Source organism: Panthera pardus, unplaced genomic scaffold (assembly GCF_024362965.1).
Source record: "Panthera pardus isolate Hobbes unplaced genomic scaffold, ASM2436296v1 HiC_scaffold_10, whole genome shotgun sequence".
NCBI classification, from domain to species: Eukaryota; Metazoa; Chordata; class Mammalia; order Carnivora; family Felidae; genus Panthera; species Panthera pardus.
The window spans coordinates 62402290-62428462 of record NW_026526655.1 but is presented as its reverse complement, the minus strand read 5'-3'; the positions used below and the strand labels follow the sequence as shown (position 1 = coordinate 62428462).

Genomic DNA, 26173 nt, shown 5'->3' with positions numbered 1-26173 from the left:
TAGTTTGTTCAAGCTTATATGATATGTCTTTTCTTATTTTATGTGTCTCTGGGTGTTTATTATATTTAATATTTATGCAAATTCCCTCTGAGCTTCCACTGTTTACTTTTCTGATTGCTTTTTAAAAGCTATTCTCTAGTTTAAAAACATTCTTCTATGATTTGTAGTTCATACAGGGTATATTATAACACTTAGACAAGTTATTCTGAATAACATACTCAGAAATGGAAATCTTAATCATAAATTTTCTCACAAGTCTAAAATGTTGCTGGACAAGTTTCTATTTAAATCATACTCGCTAGGCTTGACTGACTGCAGGAGTTCACAGGGTACATGCTTCAGATTGCTTCATTTTCAGCAAGGTAAGGCTGCACCTCCACTATAAAATAATGCAAGATATTCAAAAAGGGTACAGGCCAGGCTTCTTTGGGATTCTTAGGAATTAAAACCAGTTTATGCGGGAGTTAGATTGGCTTGTGAGAAGAGAGAGCTTCTTAGAAGAATGTAGTAAGAAATTTCATGGATGTCCAAGGACAGACAAAGCTTAGCAGACCTCAGAGGGCCTGGGTGTAGAATTGGTAGGGAACCCACTCACCAATCCTCTTTTAAGCATGGTCCTTTTGGTTTCTTCTCTACTTTTTTGGTTTCTTTCTTCTCTACTTTCTTCTTCTCAAGATGGGTTTCTACTGCTTCACATGATTTCTGTTCTCCCACGATCTCAGCAGGCATCTGGGCCAGAATAATCTCCTTGTGGGGATCTCTTATTTGTTAAAAAAAATTATTTAGTTTTTAAAATAAAATAACATATGCACTAGCTCAAAAAATAACGAATAGTATAGAAAGGTATAAATTTTCTCAAAATTATATTAATCTCTCCCCTTCCTGATAGCTCTTCCTAAAGTGTAAGAGTTTCTTTTGTAGTTTTCTGGAAAATACAAACATAAAGATACACCCATATATAGATACACACACATAAACATACACATAAAGTAGCTGTAAGTATAAACACTTTTATTTACAGAAAATTACCATCTTTACATACTGTTCAATGCTTTTTAAAAAACATAATTGTTTATTTTGTTATTCTTTCCATATTAATTGACACAAAACTCATTTCCTTCCTTTTAAATGATTATATGTGGTTATATGGTATTTCATTTTATGTAATTATTATGATTTATTGCATAATCTCTTCATAATGATGGACCTTACAGTTGTGTCTAGTTCTACTAGGAACAGTGCTACAATGAACATCCTTGCATATTTATCTATTAGAAGTTTCATAGAGTTTTAGCTCTTTCATTTGTTCTATGATCAATTAAAGTTACTTTTTGTATGTGAGAAGAAGAGGTGGAGAAACCTCTTTTCTTTCTGTATATGGCTATACAGTTGTTTCAGCACTGTTTGTTGAAAAGCTTTCCTTTCTGATAATATAGAAATATGATTGATTTTAAAATACTGACCTTGTATCTTCTATTTTTAATAAACTCACTAATTAGTTCTACTAGTTTTATTGTAAATGCCATCGTATTTTTTAGATAGATGAACATGTCATCTGCACATAAAGTCTATTTGCTTCTTCCTTTCTAATCTCCAATCTGGATGCTTTTAATTTCTTTTTCTTGCCTTATTGCACTGGCTCCCCCACAATATTGAATAGAACTAGGGAGAGCAGACATCCTTGCCTTGTTCCTGATCTTAAGGTGAAAGCATTCAGTTTTTTACAGTTCAGTGTGATGTTAACTCTAGGGTTTTTATAAATGCCTTTACCAAGTTGAAGAAATACCCTTATATTTCTAGTTTGCTGAGCATTAAATAAAATCCTGAATGGATATTGAAGTTTTTAAGTGCTTGTTCTGTATCTGTTGAGGTGATCACATGGTTTTTCTTTTTTAGCCTGTTCATATGATGTATCTAAGTGTTCTTCTCTGACTGAAATGAAATTTAAAATTAAAAAGTACTTGAAAAGAAGTTTTATGTTGGATTGTACTCTGATCTGTATCTGTTGGGTTAACCATATTGATTGTATTATATATATTTCTTATTTTGTCTTCTTGTTTTGTTATGGGTGGCAATGTCTGTTACTATTACTGTGTTTTGTTGGTTTCTCCTAGAGGTTTAAGTTTTTATGAATTTTGACACTTTGTTTTTGGTGGTGAAAGATTTTATAACATGTGTAAGTACATTATTGATTTAAACTCTGGTGATTCTAATAATGTGCAGAACATTTCCTAGTGCATAGTAATTGCTCAATTATTATTACTGAACGTACAAATAACCCTTTATGTTCTTTAATAGTTTTTCCCTTGAATTTGCTCTTTTCTGATATTAACATTATGATTTTTTTTCTTTTTTCTTACCATTTGACTGGTTTATCTTTGATATCCTTTTTACTTTCAACCTTTCTGAATTATAAAGAGTCTCATTGAGAGTTTATTTTAGATGTGGATCTCTACAGATTTGGTTTGTTCTGTATTTTGGCTTCATTGAGAAATCTTATATTTATTTATTATAGGATGCATGCTTCTTAATTTACGTTATATTTTCTGTTTTTAATGACTCCCCCATCCCTACCCCAACCCCATCTCTTTCCCCATGGATTGTCTTTTCTTTGTATGTTTTTTTTATGTGTCAGAAGAAGTAAGTGTACTTTTTATGATAATGTCAGAGATTTATAGTCTATTTTTTGGTCTTTTAAACTTCTTTTATACATTGACATAGGGGTTTTAAACTCTGTTTATCAATTTATCAATTATCTGTTGCCTACTGAGATGGGTAAGAAGATTAACACATATATTTTCTCCTTATTTTTGCTAATGTTGGTTAGCTTTATAATTTCAAGTAGTATCCTTAAGTATCAATTTCTTGCTTTATCATCTTTAGAAAGTAAAGAAATGTGAGGAAATTCTACCGTTATTTTTCCCTCTACCTCCCCCCATACTGTTGAATTTGGTTTATTATTAGTTTTTATTGTTGAAATGTATAACATTCTCAGTGTGAAGTAAATGTACATCATACTGTTGTTTAACCGTATTTCTAAATGTAAATAGGTTCAGACCTATCGGACTTTTTACTAGAGCTCCACGTTTATCTCTTGGTTTGCTGGATTTGGCATTCAAGTCATTTTTTTTTTTTAAGTGGGACTCACGGAGTCACTGAGCTGTTGCATGTCTGAAAATGTCTGTTGTCTTTATACTTGAACGACAAATTGGCTAAATATAAAAATATTTGTTCACACTTTTTTCTCCTTCAGAACTTTGTACATATAGGTTACATATATTCTCATATTGAGTATTGAGTGGAGGGGAACCTAAGCTTTTGTTCTGTTGCTTTTTCTTTGTTTTGTGGTGTGTGTGTGTGTGTGTGTGTGTGTGTGTGTCTATATTGGTTCTGTGTACCTGAAAGATTCTCTCTCTGCTGTGATATTCAGTAGCTTTATCAGGAAATGTCTGTCTCTCTGAGACTTGTTCACCTTGTTCTCTGATGTAGGGGCACTCGCACTGGGCATTAGGTGCAATCATGGTTGATGGATATTGATTTTGCTCTTCTTTCTGAAATATTGTTTAAAGTGCTGTGCTAGGGTCATCCCACCTGGCAGGAGCCATCTTTTCTGCATATCTTTAGAAATGTAATTTGTTTTAGAATAGAACCTGGTTACTTCTTCTACTTCCTTTTAATGACCCACATAGCCTAGTTTTGAGTAATTATAGAATACTTTCTTAATAAATTCTTATTGAATATATAAGTGAATGAGCCTTGACTCATTTCCCTGCTGCTAATTCTCCCCCTCTATTTCTTTCTAAATTGGGAGTGTTGCTGAGGTTTTTCAGAATTTTGTCTGTTCACCGACTCCCAAACCCACCACACCTCTAGGAAAAGAGAGCCTGGTTGAGAACAGCACTTGACTGTGGGATCTCCCATCTCTCACTCTCCCTGAATTTTGTTTTTCACATATTATGGCATGACATTGTGTCATTTCTTTTGTTTAATCGCTGCTAATGTATCTTTGCTGGATTTCAACATTTTGTTGTTAACATCGTTCATTCACTTAGTTTTAGAGAAAGTTGTTACCTGACTTCACTGTTCTACCTTACCCCAGAAGTCTTAAGGGTTTTCTAAACAGGTTTAGAACCTCAAAAGCAGAATTGAGTTTGTTATTTTTACTTATATTTGTTGTAGAACCTAATCTAGGGCTTGCATACAATTAGCATTTAAAAACTCCATACAGAATACACAGTGATAAATTTTATGGTAATTTTGTCTAATCTATGACCTGTTGTTGAAAGAAAGGGAGATGGTGGTGTACAATCGCCTTGGAATCACCAGGTCTAGTTTTTTTGATTAATCCAAATTAGTCCAAAGAATTGACAGGCAAAGCACAAAGAAAGAAAGAGCAGTGGGACAGGGAAGAAAAAGCCACACTTCAGAATGAGGATGTTTAGTGCTCACTTCAACCCTGGAAAAATTGAGCTCATCTGTTTGTTTTGACCCCATGTCGATGTCAGCTCTTAGAGCCTTTGAAAAGACACAGGTGAATGAACAGGGAATTTTCCAAGAGCATTTTCCTCCCTTAGATTAGTATTATTTTTTCCTTCTTCACTAAACACATCCGTTTTAAGGGCACCAGGTGAGATTTGTTGCATGGATTCTCTTTCTTGCCAAAGTCAAAGCTCACCATGGACTGTTCTTCATTTTTCTTCTAGGCCCTTCACCAGTGGCATAGGGACTGCCCACCCAGCTGGTTAGTGTGTGTTTCTCTCTTCTCTTATGTGACTCTGTGTTTATAGCCTTGGGCAGATTCAGCTTCATGCCATCGGGCAGTTTCTTTCTCAGGGACAAGATGAAAAAGATTATAGATCTTTGTGGTGATGAGTCTTTTTGTTCATTTCAGCGTCTGTAAATTGATGTTCTTTTTCTTTTCTTCCTTCAAGAAGAAAGAACAGGAGTTGGATGGACAGAGGAAGGTCACTTGCCTTCTTCTGCCTATTGATTTTCCTGTGCTGTTCAGCAGTTCACTAGTTCCTCCTAACTATAGTTCTGTATTTAGCGGCAGTTTGGGCTGGGACATCAGCCACAGAGGGGCATTGCCTGTGCCTCAGTCAGCTAGAGGTGGATTAGGAAGGTGACTTTCTGACAGTATGTGGGTGCTTTAGAATCAAATGCTGGTGTGTATTTTTGTTGGTTAAAAATTTACTGTTTCTTACATGAGTAAAGTGCTAGCCTTCATGAGACTTTGAGACTTTAGAATATCATGGAGAGCGGTGGTGGAGAAACTCTTTAGGGAGGTAGGTTTGACCAAGTGTATAAATTCCAGAATGTACACTGACATACATTAGTTACACTGAATTTTAAAAACTTTTTATTATGGGGGGCACACTTGGTTGAGTGTCTGACTCTTGATTTTGGCTCAGGTCATTGATCTCACCATTCGGTTCATGGGATGGAGCCCTGTGTCGGGCTCTGCACTGATGGTACGTCGTAGCCTGCTTGGGATTCTCTCTCTTCCTCTCTGCCCCTCCCCTGCTCACCCACGCTCTCTCTCTTTCAAAATAAATAAACGTTAAAAAAAATAAAAATAAATAAAAACTTTTCATTATGGAAATTGGAAAACATACAAAAGTAAACAGAATATAATCATGAACCCCCATGTATTCAGCTTTAGTAATTACCCCTCATGGCCAATGTTGTGTCATGTAAATGCCCCTTCTTATTTTTTCCTCATATTGTTGCACCTGTAAATATTTCATTGTGTATTGCTAAAAGATAAGGAACCTTTTAAAAAATATAACCACAAATACAATTATCACAGCTAAAACAAAATTAACAATGCTTCCTTAGTATCATCAAATAATTAATCAGTGATCTGAATATCTGATAAATGTTATACATTTTTTTGTGTGTGAATCCACACTTTACTTCACATTTGGTATGTATTTTAAGCCTCTTTTAACCCTAAGGTTATCCTTTTCAATTTATTTTTATTTGCAACTTAATGTTTGAAGAAATTGGATCATTTGTCTGGGAGAGTTTCTTGGAGAGATTTAGGGTCTGGATTTTGCTTACTGTACATGGATGGTATTGTCTAACATGTTGCTCTGCCCTTCTTATTGAAATACAGTCAACACACAATGTCACATTGGTTTCAGGGGTACAACATAGCGATTCAACAGTTCTGTGTGTTATGATGTGGTTGCCCTGTCCCTTTTTATTCCTGTAAATTGGTAATCTGGAAGATCAGATTTGGGTTTAATTTTTTTTGGAAATACCATTTCTTAGGTAGTGGGGTGTTCTTCCATCAGGAAGCCTAATGCCTGACTTTGTGTGTGTGTGTGTGTGTGTGTGTGTGTGTGTGTGTGTGTGTGTGTGACACTAGAAATCTATGGAATCCTGTTTGACAAAACCTAACTATGGAATATTCTGTGGCTTATTTTTTAAAACCATGTTCTCTGCTGATGATTGAAACTAGAACTCCTAAGGAAGTCTTTAGACATTCAATCCTGATAAGATAAAGCAGCAGCTATGCTATTAGTTTACAGCCATATGTGAAACTCCTCACCACAGTGTGATGTGTAACCTGGGCAAGCCACCCCTCTCTTGTCGGAGCAGGGATCTGGAACTGAGCTGGCGGTGTGAGATCTGCCCCCGTTGTTGGCAACAGGCAGAGGTCATGTTTGGTCCATTTGTACTTACCAACAGAAAGAATATTCTCAACCACCAAAAAGAGACATAGCTTCTGCTCCCCAGGAGTTTGCCTTCACAAAACAAAACAGGACAAGAAAAAGACAATTATTCTTAGCTTCCAAGGGACTGTGTTACCACAAGGATAGAGTCTCTTACTAAATCAACCAATTCCCTGGTCTGTCTCTTCCTCTTTCTCTCTCCCTCTCTCTCATCAGCTTAAATAATGAGAAGTTTGGCTGTTTCCTAGATAATTGGCTAATGATGTGTGACAAAGATAGGAAAATATTGCTTTAATACTGTGTACCCCCCTTTCACTCAATGAGGATATCTTTCCCAGGTGATGTCCTCTTTGCCTTGCTAATAGCTATTCCTGATAGTGGAAGGATGTGGGTGCCACAGTAATACAGGGCAGCAGAATCTTGCTCTGAGAGAGTGGTGACTTTGATAAGAAATCCATTTGTGGCATCGACTTACATAATACGACTACATGCAAAAACAAAAAGTGTTCATCAGGTCTCATTTTAGAGCAGCTGCACATATAGACACGGCCAGGCCGATAGGACTTCTGATTGGCTTGTAAACTGCTCAGGCCCACCCTGTGCTGACAAATGTATCACTTTCTTGTGCCAAGACAGACTAGTCCTGTCTGTCTTTCAAAGAGGGAAAGCCTGTATAACCTGAGGTTGGTAGACTCCTGAGGGGTTACCCCTTCATTTCAAGTCCACACAAATTCCAGGGATTGTGGGAGGCCCAGGTGCCTCCGTGGGGACTTCGGAGGTTCTGCAGAGTCCTGAGGTCTCAGGTTCATCCCCTCACTCCTGGCTCTTTTTCCGTCAGTCCTGACTATTTCCATGAGGTCCAGCTCTGTCATGCCCCAAACAGACATTGGCAGAAGTGCAGTGTCCCCTCAGGGTTAACATTCTGACCAGGAGCAGCTTTTTGGTTCTCAGAAGGGCTATTCCAGCTGCCTCCCCGGAGCAGATTATTAACCACGTTTATGGAGCTGTATAAACAGCCACTGTTTGGGCTGACTGTTTAATCAATTGTCAGAGAGTTGATAGAGTCGGGTATTGATTTTAAAGAGAGGAGGACTGGCAACCTTATTCTGTTGCACTTTTATTTAACCTTGTCTGTGGATGCCCAGATAGACATGGTGGGCATGGCAGTGGAACCTGGTCTTCCTCAACTCACTCGTCATTGCTGCTAACTGTAGATGAGTCTCTCCATGTGAGTTGTTTTTGTTCTAGGGGGTGGGGGGCAAGGAGTGCAGGTTGCCGTCTGTTAGGTCTGTGGGCATTTGGCTTCCATACGATTGGGAGTATTTCCACCACAGAACTTTTGAATATTTGGTGCAGTTGGTCAGACAGGATCATTGTTAATTAGCTGACTCCCTTTCTTCTATTCTGTGGAACAAAGATCACAGGATCAGGCGTAGGGAGGCCCACGTTGCCATTCCTACGTTGCTAGTAAGCAGTCGTGACACCAATCTGGGTTTTATTTTCTTCATCTGCAAAACAAAAGTGTATTGGTTTGCTAAGGCTGCCATAACATAGTTCCCCAGAGTGGGTGGCTTAAACAACAGAAATGTATTTCCTCCCAGTCCTGGAGTCTGGAAGTCTGAGATCAAGGTACTGGCAGGGTTGACTCTTTCTGAGGTCTCTCTCCTTGGCTTGTACATGACCCACCTTCCCTGTGTCCTCACATGGTCTTCTCTCTGTGTATGTGTGTGTCCTAATCTCTTACAAGGATACCGGTCATATTGGATTAGGGCTCTGCATATGACCTCATGTTCCCCTAATTACCTCTGTAAAGGCTCCGTCTCCGAATATAGTCATGTCTGGAGGTACTGGAGGTTCGGACTTCAACGTATGAATTTGGGGGAATACAATTTAGAACATACCAGAGGGGAAGGGAGGATGGGGTGGGGGTGCTTAAACAATGACTTTCTGATAATGCTCTGAGGAGGCCTCAGAGACTAGGGTACAGGCTATCTCAGTGTGCCTAGTTGTGAGAGGTTTCCCAGGACACAAGATTTTTAGTGCTGAAGCTGAGGCAGTCCTAGGTGAACCAGGATGGTTAGTCACCCTCCATGTCTCCCATACGGGGCACAGGGTTCCCCAGCCTGCCTCAGCCAGACCTGGGCTACTTCTTTCTGCTTAAACACCAGCATTCTAAGTGTTTGAATTTAACAAAAGGGTTTGTGGCCAAAAATCATTAGAAAACCACTTGATTCAATGGCCTTCAGGGTCCTCTCCCACTGCCACTTTCTGTGATTTAATTTCTTTTGCACACACCAAATTCCAGCCATTTTTCTGAAACTGTTAACTGATTGGAGTAAAACTAATTTGGTTCTCGTTAGTTCATGGCTAAAAGTGAAATAAAAGAGGAAACTGTTGAGCCTTGCCTATTCTGAACCAGAACTAGGTGCTCTGCTTTTATGATGCCAGATGCCCTCTTTGGGCTCCCATTATGCTCACTTGACTCTGCTATCATCTTTTTTTTTTTTTTAATTTTTTTTTAATGTTTATTCATTTTTGAGAGAGAGACAGAGTGTGTGTGGGGGAGGGTCAGAGAGAGAGGGAGACACAGAATGCAAAGCAGGCTCCAGGCTCTAAGCTGTCAGCACAGAGCCCGATGCAGGGCCCAAACTCACAAGCCACGAGATCATGACCTGAGCTGAAGTTGGACGCCCAACCAACTGAGCCACCCAGGTGCCCCGACTCTGCTGTCATCTTGCAATCCTTCTTGCAACTCTGTGAAGATGTTGTATCACCAGCCACAGCAGCCCCATGATGCCAATGAAGAAACTGAGGTGCAGAGACATGAGTAGCCAGTTCACATCTCAGGGCTGGTCAGGGAAGGAAGGGCCAGGATCATGCAGACAGTTTGACTTGAGCACTACTCTGTCAGGACACCGAGCCTAGGTGTGAGTGTCCCTGCTGGCGGGGGAACGGGGACTACCCTGGCAAGTGTAAAGTAATTCCATCTAGGCTGATGGGCCAGATTCTTCTCTCTGGGAAACACATCTCTCCCCTCCTCACAACTCTCCCAAACCTGTCTGGCCTTGACCAGTAACCCTGGCTAGTCCAACGTTTTGCTGTTGTAGAGGCCAGGCCTGGAACAGTTCTCAAGGTGTTGAGAGGTTTTAGGGATCTCACAATAAGAAGCACTGAAACACACGGTGACATAGTTATTTTCTGCTAATTCTTCTCAGGTCTTCTGATGACGTTAAAGGAAAACCTTGTGCTTGTCTTTAATTCCTTTCCAGCATTTGATGAGCTATCTCCTTTTTTTAGAAAGAAAGAGCATGGGGTAGCAGAATCTGGCTGAACTTTTGAATAGCTCTTTATTATTTCTAGCATAATTATCGTTTTGTGGTTAGTTTCAATATATGGCAGATGATACTGGTTTTGCATTTAGGGTAGAGATAAAAGTGCCTTTAAAAGATATTTACTAATATGAAAAAGCAAGTAATTTAAACATATTTAGTAAATAATAGCATAGGTAATGTACAGATGGCAAAAATAGTGAAGCATGTGGTGAGAAAGATTGATTTTGTTAAACACTGGGCAGGAGGAAAGGCTGGAGTTTATTCAAAACTTGAAACTAACCGATGAAAGGCAGGAGTTATTTGACCAGCCAGTCTTTTGGGGTCAGTGCCTCAGCCCAGGGTAAATATTGCCTGGGCTCTTGAGGTACTGATTGTAGGCTCCTTTGAAGCATGGTGTGCCTGCCAGGTGAACTCTGGAAAGACAGTTTCTTTCCAGCATCAACCCCACAGTCACTGGGATTTTATTTTGTTTTGGTAATGGTTTTCAGTATCTTTGAAATGCCCCCATCAGAAAGGTTAGGGATAAAAACTGGATTCTTGTGGCAGGTCAGAAAGCTGCACTGTGAGAGGATGCAGTATCGAAAATGATTAGAATTAGAAGTGCAGATTGGAATGCCCAAGATGAGGCAGAAGTGCTCAGCCTGGGTAGCTACCAGGCCCCTGTGTGGGGATTGGATGTCATGACTTTTGCTGTTGGAGTCTGGCCCCTCTGCTGGGATTAGAAGCAGACAGGTTTGGGACCCTTCATTAAGGAGCAACCGAACTTAAAGAGGATCAGTCTTGGGGACTTTATTTGCCTGTCAAGCTGTTGGTACTTAACTCCATAGGGCTGTGTTCTTAGCCTAAATAGGCAAAGTGAGTTTGCAGCTCCTGGTTAACTACTCAGTGTGATTCCCACACAGGGCTATTGCTGTATGGGTGGAGTCTGAGCTTGGCTAATCCTTGCAGGACCCAAGACCTGGGCAGCAATGCTGGACTTTGACTGATGCCTGGTAGGGGCACCAGATCCTCCTTCCTAGTAGCCTACACTTTGCACATGGAGGTTGGAGACTGGTGTCCAGTGACCATCAACAACGAGGTCTAGTCGTAGTTATAGAACCTGAGCACAAAGATCTTAGTCCTTTAGCTTTCAAACACTTCCCCTAGAGGTAGCCTAAAATGAGAACTGTCCAGTCATGACCAGTTGTCCTCTTTGGCCCTCTTGCTTCTTCCTGTAGTGCTTATAGAATCTCCTCCTTTAGAATCATGTTGCCCACTCCTCCACTTTCTACCACCATTACTTAAGAAAACTTCAAATACCCTTTGTTTTTTTAAAAAAAAAAATCTACTTAAAATAAAAGGGGAAAATAAAAAAGAAAAAAATACCTTAAGATTGCTAGTTAAGAAGTGCAACAGCACATAACTTTTTTTCTCGCCATCAGGAAACATCTGTATGGATTGTTTCATTACAACCCCACGATGCTTGGACTTGAATCGCTTCCAGATCCCACCGATACCTGGGAAATTATAGAGACCATAGGTAAAGGCACCTATGGCAAGGTCTACAAGGTAACTAACAAGAGAGATGGGAGCCTGGCTGCAGTAAAAATTTTGGATCCAATCAGTGTAAGTAATGGTAGTAAATTGCAACCACAATATAGTGTTTTATGCACATTGAGCATTCAGCTTCTTTTCCTGGTTCTAGGGATGATTTTCATGAAACCTGGCATGAAATCTCAGAATGAGTCATGATTTGTCAGCTCATCTGCATGAAGGGACTCCATTTGGAGTTAAAAATCTCCTTGAATTTCTGTTTCTTGTCCATTTTACTGTTGTTTTAGTTTTGACCCTCTGAGTTCATCAGTAGTTATTTTCTTGGAAAGAATAATGTATTTCACTCCTTTCTACAGAGGCTAGTCTCCTTGTAAGCTACAAAGATCTAGATTTGTGGTATTCATTCATCTTAGCCTGGCATCTTCTTCCAGAGCACTGAACACCGAGGTTATAATGCTGGAAGCTGTCTTGCACAGTGAGGTTATAGGTGTTCTATCCTGGGTTGGGTCCCTTCCAGCTACTTCTCCTTAACTGCTTTGAAAATTCAGACATTTAAAAATAAAAATAGATATTTATAGTAGTATTATTGAAGAAGAAAAGATATAATAAAGACATTTTATTGTTGTAATAATTAGAATGTTTTAATTGGGATCTGAATGTCCATTGTTAAGTATTTTCAAGATACAGTAATGATAACATTAAAAATATACAATATGCTTTATTAAGTGATATCATGCCTGTACCCACCCTGACACATTAGACTTAATCTGGCATGTATTTTTTACCCTGTGCAGGATATGGATGAAGAGATTGAGGCAGAATACAACATTTTGCAGTTTCTTCCTAATCATCCCAATGTTGTAAAGTTTTATGGGATGTTTTACAAACCGGATCACTGTGTGGGAGGACAGCTGTGGCTGGTCCTGGAGGTAAGAGGCCCCCGTTGGGTAACCATCCATTTAAACAGAGCACCAGGGACAAGCAGATGCAATGTTGCTTAAATAGTGTAAGATACACATGTGAGGAGTTGGTCCCTCCTGTGTGTCATAAGTACCTTACCAGATGTGGCGTTCTCCTCCGGAGTTCTTATAGGTAGGCTGTGTGCTGAAAATGTTCATGTTTCTCTGCTTCATGTTAACAATCTTTTCTTCTCCTACCAAGTGAATATAGGAGTGCAGCTAGAAAAGGTTATTTTCTTCCTTAAACTGGGAACATTTCGTAGAAAACATGTTCCAATTGATTGCAACTCATTTTCAAAAATTGCTAACCCAAGGTTTATTGGACTCATCAAGTTGGGATTAGTCCTTTCATATTCATTAATCTTCATCTTAGATCAGATTCCCTCAAAACAGACTGAGCATGATGTGTGGCAGGTTTACTGGAGAGTTCTTGCAGGAGCTAGACCCGGAAGGAAGTGAGGAGAGCAAGACTGGGTGAGGGAGACCTGGAATAGCAGTGCAGTTGCAACAGAGGTCTCTGCCCATCCTCTAGGAGTTAGAGAGCGTGGATGCTTTTGTAGAGCTGTCCTGGGTTGTACCTCTGCATCAGCCACTCACAGCTGTGTGCCACCCTGAAGGGGGTGTGGCCTTAGGGGAAGCAGTTCCCTGGAGCCAGGGGAAATTCCTAGTGAGTGGTGCTGTTGGGAACTGGGAGTAGCCAGTGTTCCTGGCAGCATTCCCTCTGAAGAAGAAATCTGAAAGGAGCACCACTGTATCCACTGTGATCCTGCCTTTTTTCTTCCTTATTAATGGTAATGAATGTGTGTATCTGGGTGTAAAAGAGTCAATTACCTACCATTCCATTCCTCATGAGACTAAAATAGCTAAGGTGTAATAATGATAATATATAAAGTTAGTAAATTAAGACAGGTCTGTCGCCTCATGCTCACTAGGCCCAGCCTGATTTGTTCTGGATTCTGCCCCTCTGAACCAGCAGATGCCCCGTGCCTGAGCTCCCATATGCAGTCCAGGAGCACGTGCACACATGTGAAAGCTTAAGAGAGAAGCACCAAGCAAGAAGAGGTCAGGCCTCAATTCATCATCTACCCTCTTGTCCGAATCTTTTGCCTGGCTGTAAGAGGGCCTGGGCATAGAACAATATATACTGGCTGCCATGGCAACTGTGTATGGAGAATTCATTTGTTATATTCAAATGGGGTAATCTGCAGGGACACCACTTTGTACATTTCTGTCGTATCAATTGCCTTCCTCAGAATATGACTATGTAAGTGGCTTTGGTTTTCAAAGATCATCTTTGTCTATTTAGTTGTCTGCTTGTCATATATCACGTTCTCATAGTATCATCTTTTGGATTTTATTATTCCCTACCCCTTCCCTGAAAACATATTTTATCCGGACAGTGAGCTCTAGAATAACATTAATTTTTTTTTAATTTTTTTTTAACGTTTATTTTTGAGACAGAGAGAGACAGAGCATGAACGGGGGACGGTCAGAGAGAGGGAGACACAGAATCTGAAACAGGCTCCAGGCTCTGAGCTGTCAGCACAGAGCCCGACGCGGGGCTCAAACTCACGGACCACGAAATCATGACCTGAGCCGAAGTTGGCCGCTTAACCAACTGAGCCACCCAGGCGCCCCAACATTAATTTTTAAAATGCTGTTTTTCTTAGAACATGGAAAGTATTGTTTCTAGGGTGTCTGATTATATTCTTCTTCAGCTCTCTAAGATCTCCATGTCTTAAATCTCATTGCAATTTAATAATGGAAGTACAGTGACCAAGAAATCTTAGTTTCAGTTCATTTTCACCCCCTGACTGAAAAAGGCTGTATGTTCAGACATGGAGAACTGGAATTTCCAGGAATTTTCCAGGACTTTAAAAGAGGCCGCCCCTTGATGTGACCAGGCAGGCAGGTAGGCTTTTCAGGCCTGTGGCCACCTGGAGAATAAATGCTCTTCCTGATGAGGATATTGAACATCAGCCCCTCAGGCATGGCCACGGCAGCCAGAAAGGGCTGGGCATGGCCTTGAAAGACGAGAAGGAGCCCAGAACTATGAACTAAGCCTCATGCAAATGCTCCCCTGACAGGTGCTTCCTTTTTCAGGGTGACCACAGACAGGTAATGAAGTTGCCCCGTGATACTGAATTATTCATACACCAGCAATACAATATGCTGACATTTATGCTTTTTGCAAGTTGCTTTGGCCCATGCCAAAGTTGGTAGTATGGGGAACCAGATATCCTTAGTCTTTTTTGTCCCTGAATGGGCCATCTGTGTCAGGCTGCTGGGTGGTTGGGTGTGTCCAGTGCCTATAATATGCTTATAGAAAAAGGGACTCCTAGGCTTCTAGAACTGGCCTTGACCTTTCTTTAGGTCAGTCCCCTGGTATTCAGTTGAAGAGCAGAGGCCCAGGAAGGAGTGACATGGCAGAACTGGAGGGAGAACCACACTTGAGAACTTGTCTCCCGTCATGTGTTGCTGCTGCCTGTGGCACTGCCAGTCCTGGGAACATAGACTTGGCTTCTCTGGCTGGGAGCAAAACAGTTTCTGGACACACACACACACACACACACACACACAGCAGGAAGACCATGATGATCTACATAGCACCCTCATTATTTTGCTTTATCTGCAGTTTTTCAAGGCAAGCTTTAGGAGACTCACACAATAAACTTATGATCTGTTTAATATTGTTCATATTATGTATATTGAGATTAAATTTATGTTACTTTTGCTCTTTCCTTGCTGAATGAGATGAAAGGACCAGTGAGAAGCTACTCTATAGAGCAATTCGAGAGGACAGAAAAATGTTATTAATAGCCCCCTTAAATCATCACAACTCTGAAAACAAAAGCAAATAAAAATGTCATTGCTGAAATTCATTACTAATTGTTAGCAGAAAGTAAACCAAAGGTCTCTTTCATGACAGACACCTATTATATTAGAAAGGTGTGGAGAGAAAACACACATAATAACATTTTGGAAAATTTGTGAATAAGTTTTCATCGAAATGAATATTAAAATTTAAAACTCCGTAACTCCTATTATCTCTCACCTAAATGAAATATAATAAGAATTTAGACCTTTAAGAAAAACATGGTCGGGGCGCCTGGGTGGCTCAGTTGGTTAAGCATCTGATTGGGCTCAGGTCATGAATCTGCAGTTCATGGGTTCAAGCCCCATGTCGGGCTCTGTGCTGACAGCTCAGAGCCTGGAGTCTGCTTCAGATTCTGTGTGTCTCTCTCTGTAACCTCCCCTGCTCACCCTCTGTCTCTCTCTCTCAAAAGTGAATAAACGTTAAAAAAAAAATAATTAAAAAAAAAAAAAAAGAAAAGCATGGTATTCAGAAAAAATACCTAGTATGTGCTAAGGCATAAACTATATTTTCTCTTTTTCCCTTTTAGCATAAAATGTTCAGCAGATAGAAACTGTTAATTTCAATATGAATCATGTGTTAAACTTAAAAGAAATGGTTTGGAGTTTAGTGCACATAAATGAGGCTGTAAAGTAAAATATTTATAAAACCGGATAAAATAATTAGCTTTTTAAAAAATTGTTTTATTTCATCGGAGATTTGTGTATAAGTTCAATAACTAAGCCAGGTTGGAGTGGGGGTGGGGAGGGAGACACCTGTGTCCAGTTTTTGCTTCTATTTAAGGCCCTAGAAAGTCCTGGATAGGCCTGAATTTCATTGCAAGTGTTATACTTTAAAGCCGTTCTCACCCACTGATATTGTGGCATGAATCAAGTTTATCATGTGAACGAACCAGGGTTGCAACAGGGCTCTGATGGGTTGGAACCTAAGACTGGTACTTTGGGTTGACCAGAGATGGTTAGCAAGCACTGCTTCAGACAGCAGCCTCTGGTGGGGTTCTAGAATGAGAGTCACTGGAGTGCTGGGCGTCAGAAGGAAGCTATAGGAACCCTGGGAGTGGAGAGGAATTTGCATCCTATGTACATGTACTGTCTGTGCTCAGAGAAAGCAAGGGAGAGTTTGAAGTGTGACAGTGACCCTGTCCACCCTGGAGAGAGACAAGATGGAAGTAGGGAGTCTTGCGGCCCACCTGCCTCTCAGAGTGGGAGCATCTCTCCACTGTGACTGGAACTCTAGAGTTGCAAGTGACACAGTGTTCATTCTTCTTGGTGCAAGCCATTGGCTTCAGCTGGTGTCAGCAAAATAAACACAATCTGCCCCAACAGTGTGGAGGAAAAGTATGTTGTTCTGGACTTACTGAGAGATGGACGGTGTCCAACAGGGTGCTTCCTGAGGCATCTTATTCAGTAGTTTTGACAATTCTTATCTTTTGCTTTATGCCCTCTGTAGAGCCTAACACACCTGAAAGATAAAATCCACTGAACAAAAGGGCACCAAAGAGAAATTCCTCTGAATTCTGCAATCTGACTAGGTCAAATCAACATGCCAGTACAGAATCTAGTTGGAGCTTTGCAAGTTGGAGCTTTGACTAGAATAGAGGCCTGTTGATTGTACTGCATGGGCCATTCTTTAATAACATGGAGGAAAGTTGATGGCTTATTGAGCAAGGAACATTTTATTGCTTGAAATTATGGCCACCTTAGCAAGTGCACATACTGTGATTGAATCAATATTCAATGGTGTTTTGGAAAATAGATGTGGTACATAAATGATTTTTCTATTTTTCTTGGTTTGCAGCAAAATGCTCATTAAATTCTAGATGCATCCAGCTGCCACATTTCCTGAATGCTGAGGGCATAGGGAGGAAAGCAGGGATGGTGACACACCTCTGTGTTTGAATCTGATGGCTGGCAGAGTGGGTGGGAATGAAGGGCTGCAGGTGCCAACATTCAGGGGTGGGGCGGGAGGCACGGTTGCCTTCTTACAGTTCTAAGGGGATTATTTATTTAATGCAGGTAAATGTAATTCCTTGTCATGCTTTTAAAATATTCATTTCACTGAACATTTGTACTGGTAGGACAATTGTCAGTGTGTACCTGCTTTCCTTTTTTGTACCAGGTACCCACAGTCCTTTTTCTGTAACCCACAGGTTGCCCTTTAAAACTTTGCTGGGGAGCTTTTCAATTTCACAGGACAGCTTCCTCTTAAGGGGCCCTGAACAGTTTAATTGTATGTTTTTGTGAAGCACAGGAAGTCACACAGCTCTTAAACTCTGACATTTAGTGAACAAAAGGCACCTACCCAGTAAGATCCTTTTGTTGTTTTTAAATCCACAGCTCAGTTTTGATCCTGCTGACAAAATGGCTGCTCTTAATCTCTTCACAGGTTCTAGAGCTATGAAGAAAGTTTGTAAGTTGGCTACCTTTATAAAATATCGCTGAATAGGCTTCTGTTGCAAAAGTGGCCACTGTTAAAGTAGGGCAGGAGATACTAAAATGAGGTTTCAGGGAAAAATTCCAGGGTTGAGTTAGCTTGGATCATCACCCAGCATTTAATTAAATTTTCTCTCAGTAGAATTTTAATAGTGCACTTGCAATTCAACAAAGCATGTGCCTCCCTGAGACAGGGGCCAGGCTGAGGGGAGCTCTGATGAAGGGGTTATAGTACCTTGTACTCCTATTACTGCTTTGGCTTTAGAGGATCAAAGAACTTTATTGCTGTTTTCCTTAGTCTCACAAGATTCCTAGGCTCTCTTCTTTACTTTCTACATCCAGCTGGTCAGAAATTACAGCAGATTCTATCTCCTAAAAGCCTCCTGTATCTGCCCCTGAATCTTCATCCTCATGACTTTTGCTTTTTGACCTTGCCTTTCTTGATTGCTTCAACACCTCCTAGCAGGTGTTCAGTTTCTGATGTCTTCCTATTCTGTCTGCTCTCCAGTCTGCTGCCCTGGTCTTTGTAGAATACGAATCTGAACAGAGACCTCTTGCCTAAAACTTGCCATAGCTTACCATTCCTATCTAATGATCTATTATGGTGTTGTAATACATGTGTGTATAGTAATAAAGCCCATACTCCTTAGCAGGGCACACCTGTCATTTCTGCTCCCCACCTTCCTTCCCCATCTCCCTGCCCTAGGATTCTGGCACCCTTTGTTCTAATAGTAGCTCAGTATTTAGATGATAGATGATAGATGCCCTTCCCTTTCTTGTCCACCTGCTGTAAACTCATTTGTTCCTTTAAAGTCATCGTAAATGTTACATCCTCTGAGAAGATTTCCCCGACTGTCTCCTCCTCACTCTATCTCAGGAGACGCCACCATTCCCTTTTTGTGCCACCACACTCCCTTAAGCACACCCCTGCTTCCACATGCCATACCCTTATTACTCATGTGTCCATTACTGGTGGTGACCTCTTTGAGGGCAGGGACTATATTGTATTCATGAATGAGTAATGGGTCATAAGCTGGACAGTCACAAACTATTTAGAACAAAGAGGTAAATTTCTTTTCAATAACTGAACTCAACTTCGTTCTTGAGCCCCCAGCCTGCCTAGAGAAGACAACTGGTTTTAATTCATTCTGTTAAACTTAGTCCAATGGAGTGACTTCTTTGGAAAGGGGCAGATTCTGTTTATATCCCATTTTCACAGTCTGGGTCAAAGCTTAATCGTTTGGGTAAGGACTTAAATTTTTTAGAGCCTCTTCTTTTCTTCTTCCTCTTCCCTTCTCCCTGGGTGGCACCTGGATCTGGGTACAGGAGATGCTCAGATAAAGCTATAACATTGAGGACAGGGGCCTTGAATTGTGTGGTGAACCCTAAGTCCCCGTACCGTCTGGCTTTGGTATCTCTCTATGTCCTTGGTCCCTGATACTCCTTCCTATTATGAGGTCCTCACTTTTTTTGTCCTTCTCATTCAGCCTCTAGTCTTGTCCCTGTCTCCAAATGGAGCATAAAGTTCTGAATCTTCTGCAAGTCATGAGTGGGCTGTAGGGAACTATCAAAATCCCAGCCTTGGTCAGCCTCACCTTGCCCTGCTGCCATTTCTGCTCAACATGGACACCTCTTTGTTGTCATGAAGCCTTATAGATTGAAAGATTTATAGAGTGAAAGAGGGTCATGAGAAATTAAAGTTTTATTACAGTTGTTTCCTTATTTAACCCCTCAAGAGGGAGCAATGTCACTCTAACCTTGTTCTCTCAAGCTCTCTAAGCTCTGTGCCACCAACTTTAGAAGGGCTTTTCTGTTTCTTGAGAACTTCCCTTATGTCACGTCCTATGTTGTTCATGATCACCATTTGATTCTGTGGTCAGTTCTCCAGTATTTGTTCCTTGAAATGTAGAATCTAGTTTATTAAGTTCTAGAAAATTATTTTTGTCTGGTGAAAGAAAGCTGAGCTTTTAAGACTATTATACAAATCATGGTACTAAAAATGCATTCATTGCCCAAAAGGATATTAGGTTGAATATTGAATGTTATTTGCCCTTTCAGGGTCACATAAAACATAGAATCAAAAGAATGAGGAATCCTTTGGAAACCATTATTACCCTGGTACTCAACGTTAGGGCCATCAGAGTGATCGGTGTTGAATGACAAGTTACACCTGACATTGGTAGAGAGTAGATTCCAAGGGAACTTCAGTTGCAAACTGATGGGACTTTTGTCACCTTCAGTGCATTTCACTGTTTTCAGGGTGCCTCCTAAATCGTTCCTGATAGTAAGTTTGTTGTAATTTTAAAGACTGCTAATTCTGTATTAGATTTTTAGTCATACTGTTGCTTATGAGCAATTTAAATGGTAAAAAATGGGCAGATTCAGTTCCAGGTAATTTTGATTGTTAATGTGTATGCAAGGTATCTGCCATATATGTAGCAGGGAATGATACACACGTAAAATAAAAACATCTACTCACCCTTTATTAAAACATTGCAGATATTCATAATTAGAGTAAAATAGATCCTCACGTATTATTATCTTGATAAAGAGTTGTCTTCTTTTTTCTTTTTTAATATATGAAATTTATTGTCAAATTGGTTTTCATACAACACCCAGTGCTCATCCCAAAAGATGCCCTCTTCAATACCCATCACCTACCCTCCTCTCCCTCCCACCCCCCATCAACCCTCAGCTTGCTCTCAGTTTTTAAGAGTCTCTTATGCTTTGGCTCTCGCCCACTCTAACCTCTTTTTTTTTTTTTTTCCTTCCCCTCCCCCATGGGTTTCTGTTAAGTTTCTCAGGATCCACATAAGAGTGAAACCATATGGTATCTGTCTTTCTCTGTATGGCTTATTTCACTTAGTAGCATCACACTCTCCAGTTCCATCCACGTTGCTACAAAGGGCCATATTTCATTCTTTCTCATTGCCACGTAGTACTCCATTGTGTACATAAACCACAATTTCTTTATCCATTCATCAGTTGATGGACATTTAGGCTCTTTCCATAATTTGGCTATTGTTGAAAGTGCTGCTATAAACATTGGGTGCAAGTGCCCCTATGCATCAGTACTCCTGTATCCCTTGGGTAAATTCCTAGCAGTGCTACTGCTGGTTCATAGGGTAGGTCTATTTTTAATTTTTTGAGGAACCTCCACACTGTTTTCCAGAGTGGCTGCACCAGTTTGCATTCCCACCAACAGTGTAAGAGGGTTCCCATTTCTCCACATCCTCTCCAGCATCTATAGTCTCCTGATTTGTTCATTTTGGCCACTCTGACTGGCGTGAGGTGACACCTGAGTGTGGTTTTGATTTGTATTTCCCTGATGAGGAGCGACGTTGAGCATCTTTTCATGTGCCTGTTGGCCATCCGGATGTCTTCTTTAGAGAAGTGTCTATTCATGTTTTCTGCCCATTTCTTCACTGGATTCTTTGTTTTTCGGGTGTGGAGTTTGGTGAGCTCTTTATAGATTTTGGATACTAGCCCTTTGTCTGATATGTCATTTGCAAATATCTTTTCCCATTCCGTTGGTTGCCTTTTAGTTTTGTTGATTGTTTCCTTTGCTGTGCAGAAGCTTTTTATCTTCATGAGGTCCCAATAGTTCATTTTTGCTTTGAATTCCCTTGCCTTTGGGGATTTGTCAAGTAAGAAATTGCTACGGCTGAGGTCAGAGAGGTCTTTTCCTGCTTTCTCCTCTAGGGTTTTGATGGTTTCCTGTCTCACATTCAGGTCCTTTTTCCATTTTGAGTTTATTTTTGTGAATGGTGTGAGAAAGTGGTCTAGTTTCAATCTTCTGCATGTTGCTGTCCAGTTCTCCCAGCACCATTTGTTAAAGAGACTGTCTTTTTTCCATTGGATATTCTTTCCTGCTTTGTCAAAGATTAGTTGGCCATATGGCTGTGGGTCTAGTTCTGGGGTTTCTATTCTATTCCATTGGTCTATGTGTCTATTTTTGTGCCAATACCAGGCTGTCTTGATGACGACAGCTTTGTAGTAGAGGCTAAAGTCTGGGATTGTGATGCCTCCTGCTTTGGTCTTCTTCTTCAAAATTACTTTGGCTATTTGGGGCCTTTTGTGGTTCCATATGAATTTTAGGATTGCTTGTTCTAGCTTCGTGAAGAATGCTGGTGCAATTTTGATTGGGATTGCATTGACTGTGTAGATAGCTTTGGGTAGTATTGACATTTTGACAATATTTATTCTTCCAATCCATGAGCATGGAATGTTTTTCCCTTTCTTTATATCTTCTTCGATTTCCTTCATAAGCTTTCTATAGTTTTCAGCATACAGATCTTTTACATCTTTGGTTAGATTAAGAGTTGTCTTCTTTTAGGAGAGGTGCTAATCTGTGCCCATTTATATTTCCTTGTTTACCAAAAGCCATTTGACTCAAGCAGCCACAACCCAGGGGACCCCTGTTCCCCCCCCCAATGTTCACTAGTTAAACCTTTCCCAAAATTTAGACAAAGTGCCCAGAGGAAACTTAGGTCTAAAGTGGGGTCTTTACCTTTGTAAGAGAAAGGATTGCTCTGAGAATCTGAAGAAAGCTCTGAATTTTCTCAGTAGAAAAAATGCAAGATGCATATACAACATGCATACCTACAATTTCAAGGTATTTCCATGTCCTGCTCACACCAATTAAGAACCTTTGATTTAAGACAGCATGTAGCAAGCCCAAACCTGTATATTGACCTCTACAGTTAGTAAAAATTATCCTTGAAAACCCTTACATTTCCATGAAAGTATAGTATGCCTGGTTCATGTGCTCTCAAATCTCAGTAATATATAATACATAACAAAGAGCAAATATGCAAGATTTACTTTTACAGTATTTTTAATTACAGAAAAAAAAGAAGGGCATAAAGTTGCTGAACACCCAGGGTTGAATACGAGAAGGTTAAATGCACATATGAGGCAACTCCATTCCATAAATTTGACATGCAATGGCAACTCTGGAAAGAGCTGCTTGGTTGGGCTTCTGATGCCTGCAGTGCTAACCCTGGAGACAGGAAGTTTTGAATTGAGATTTATTTCCTCCCAGTAGCAACGGCATCCATCTTTACCTCTTCCCATCTTTTCTTATCTTTAAAATGCATATGTTTTTATTTTTTTTAAATAGGCAATATTCATGTAAAATTAAAAGTATCCAATAAGTCACCATGATTACTCATATGCCTTCTCTTTCAAATGTCTAAGTAATTTGTACTTTTATATTTCACTTGACAATCAACTTTTTAGACATGTACTTTGTGTAATCTAAATCTGAAGTTTAATTATTCTGACCTGGAGTTTTGTGATCTGTAAATTTACTACATCAAGTCAATAATTAGCTTTTCTTCTTAACGTCTTTTTCTTTTTCTTTTGTATGTGCTCTGCTGTCTCTCTCTCCTCGGCACTCCCTCTTGCAGTTGTGTAATGGGGGCTCAGTCACCGAGCTTGTCAAAGGTCTACTCAGGTGCGGCCAGCGGTTGGATGAAGCAATGATCTCATACATCTTATATGGGGCCCTCTTGGTAAGAATGTCCATCAAGCTGGGGATGACGTCAGAGGGGACAATTTTTAATCTTTCGGGATCACCATTGCATATTAACAAGTGGAAATGGCCCTATAATATACAAGGTGCATAACAGCAAGGAGGTGTAACCAAATGTGGACTTTGATTGGATTTTTAATAGTAGGGTAAAAATTGTCTTAAATAACCATTCAAATTTACCCTTTCTCTTTCCTGTTGTTTGGTCGTGGTGGGATGCCATGCAGGGCCTTCAGCATTTGCACAATAACCGAATCATCCACCGTGATGTCAAGGGGAATAACATTCTTCTGACAACAGAAGGAGGAGTTAAGCTCGTTGACTTTGGTAATGACTGCTTGTCGTTTGTTTTCTTGATGTGTGCAGTTTAGCCCAAGGCGACAATTTATTGGAATCTCAGAAGACTGGGGCCTCTCTGCTATCCATAGGCTGAGGGACTTTTCCAGTCAAACACAGACTGGAGAGTGGGGGGGTTACCAGATGGATCACCCTAGGAGATGCTGTTTGTTAATCTATTTTCAGCTTTAGAAGCAGTTTTATTAAAGATAGAAAATAAAAGTGTTTTAAAAGAAAAATTTGATAGAAAAACTTTTTGGTTTTCTGGGAAGAATTTTGCATCTCAGGGCGATTGTCTATAATTTACATTTCGTCATTTCTTCTTTTGCATATGAAAAGAGAAAGCAGTTTGGTCTTTCAAATGACTTTTTCTAGCCTCAGGCACACTTATTCCCAGTGAGCAGAAGGTAAAATAGTCCTTTGGGTCTGGGAGCTAACATCCCTCTAAATTGTGATTATTGCTGCTACATGTGAGGCTGGTTGAACTGGAAACATTAAGAGGAAATGGAAATGTGAGAGGAAATGCAGAGCAATATCACCTAAGGCCAGAGACCTATTAAAATCTCCTTGCAACACTCATGTATTGATAGTCACAAACCATCAAACCATTTGGTTTTCCTTTTTAAGTTTATTGAATGGTTTAATCTTCTAAATGTGTTCAACAACAGTTAGTACTTCAGTATGATTATTACAAATAATGAGAAAACATTTACAGAAGCACTTTTTAAAATGTTCTTTATCAAAGTCAACAAAGTAGGAGAAAAGATTGATGATTTTGAATATGCATTATATTTTTGTTAAGTAGGAATTCAGTGTTAAAATGTGAATGATTAGCTCAGAAGAAATTTCTCAAAAATAAATGGAGTTACTTTAGGTGTATTGATCTATTTACTAAAAGAACAACAAGCAAAGAAAAACAGCAAAGGGGCACTTTGTTTAAGTCTTATGCTCCTCTTTCTGAATAAGGAATGGTGTAACCTTATGGATGTCCTATGGATAACATCAGAGATGCATTTTACACATAATCCCAAGGGCAGTGAATGTATTGTGAGGGAAAGAGCCTAGAAGGATGAGGATGGGGATTAATGCTGATTTATCTGCTTACCAGTTTTGTGATTTGAAATGAGTCTCCTATCTTGCCAATAGAAGGTTCCTAAACTTCCAGTTGCTGGAAAAGGAATTTCTAGCAATTAAAAACAGAAAAGTTTAGTTTTTTCTTTAAAGCAAAATCACAGTAGAGAACTTGGCAAAATAACAAATTATCCATGGTCAATAGAGTTTAGAGAGCCCTCTTTTGATTTCTAATAAAGAGAATGCAAGCATCCAGTACAACAACCACCCACCCAGAGCAAGGCATGGGTCCTTGGCAAATCTGTGCCTGATTCAGGTTTTTAAGTTCTCATCACCAACAAGCATTAATGACAATGTTTGTCATTATGTTAAGGGCTGCATTAGATTTCTTTTATTTTTTAATTAAAGATTTTTTTATTTTTTATTTTTTTTAAGCTTATTTATTTATTTTGAGAGAGAAAGAGAGAGAGCATGAGTCAGAGAGGGGCGGAGAGAGAGGGAGAGAGAGAGAATCCCAAGCAGACTCCATGCTGACAGGCTTGACCTCATGAACTGTGAGATCGTGACCTGAGCTGAAACCAAGAGTTGGATGCTTAACTAACTGAGCCACCCAGGCACCCCTACATTAGATTTCTGCTTGGTATAAAAGAATACCTTATATTTGTAAAATACTGTACAATTTATAAAATATTTCACATTTATTTTCATATTTGATCTTTAAGAAGAACCCTTATGGAAGCGCCTCGGTAACTCAGTTGGTTAAGCGTCTGACTCTTGACTTCAGCTCAGGTCATGATCTCACGATTCATGAGTTTGAGCCCCACATTGGGCCCAGTACTGGCAGTGTGGAGCCTGCCGGGGATTCTGTCTCCTTGTCGCTGTCCCTCCCCTGCTTGCTCTCTGTCTTTCTGTCAAATAAAAACAAACTTTAAAAATTTATTTAAAAAAGAAGAAGAACCCTGGCATTAGGTGTGACAGGTATCATTATCTCCAGTTTGAGGATAAGAAAATTGAGGCTCAGAGTGAGGGAGTCTGTTTGAGGTCATACAATTAGGAAAAGGCATAATTGGGATGGAAAACAAGTCTTCTGACTACTAATCCAACACATCTGTGCTTCTACTTCACTCCCTTTTGTATAGAGAAGAGAGCTGTCTGAAGACTAAAATAGATAAAATACATTGGAATTACATTAAAATTCAGGTCCTCAGCACTGAGTCCTAGATAATAATATTATTAGTCAACTTTTTTTTCCATTTGACATGGTTGTCCTGCCAGGTTTCCAGGCTTCTAGGTAAGATAAGGGACTAAAAAGTTTTTATGTCTATACTGATACTCTATTATAGATAATACATGCCAATTTTCTTCCTCTGTAAAAAGAAGCACCACTTTAAGAGAGAAATCACCTGGAATATTTTGGAAATG

The 26173-nt window shown here is 39.9% G+C and overlaps 1 protein-coding gene across 1 annotated transcript in view; it reads left to right on the top strand.

The window, feature by feature from the left end:
- Nucleotides 1–26173, top strand: part of LOC128778557 (myosin-IIIb-like) — a 121538-nt gene that overhangs the window by 75036 nt on the left and 20329 nt on the right. The window contains exons 4-7 of the mRNA XM_053907793.1: nt 11434–11617; nt 12340–12474; nt 23223–23327; nt 23572–23671. Of these exons, the coding sequence (XP_053763768.1) occupies nt 11471–11617; nt 12340–12474; nt 23223–23327; nt 23572–23671 (487 nt within the window). The 5' untranslated portion in view covers nt 11434–11470. The remainder of the gene's footprint in view (nt 1–11433; nt 11618–12339; nt 12475–23222; nt 23328–23571; nt 23672–26173) is intronic.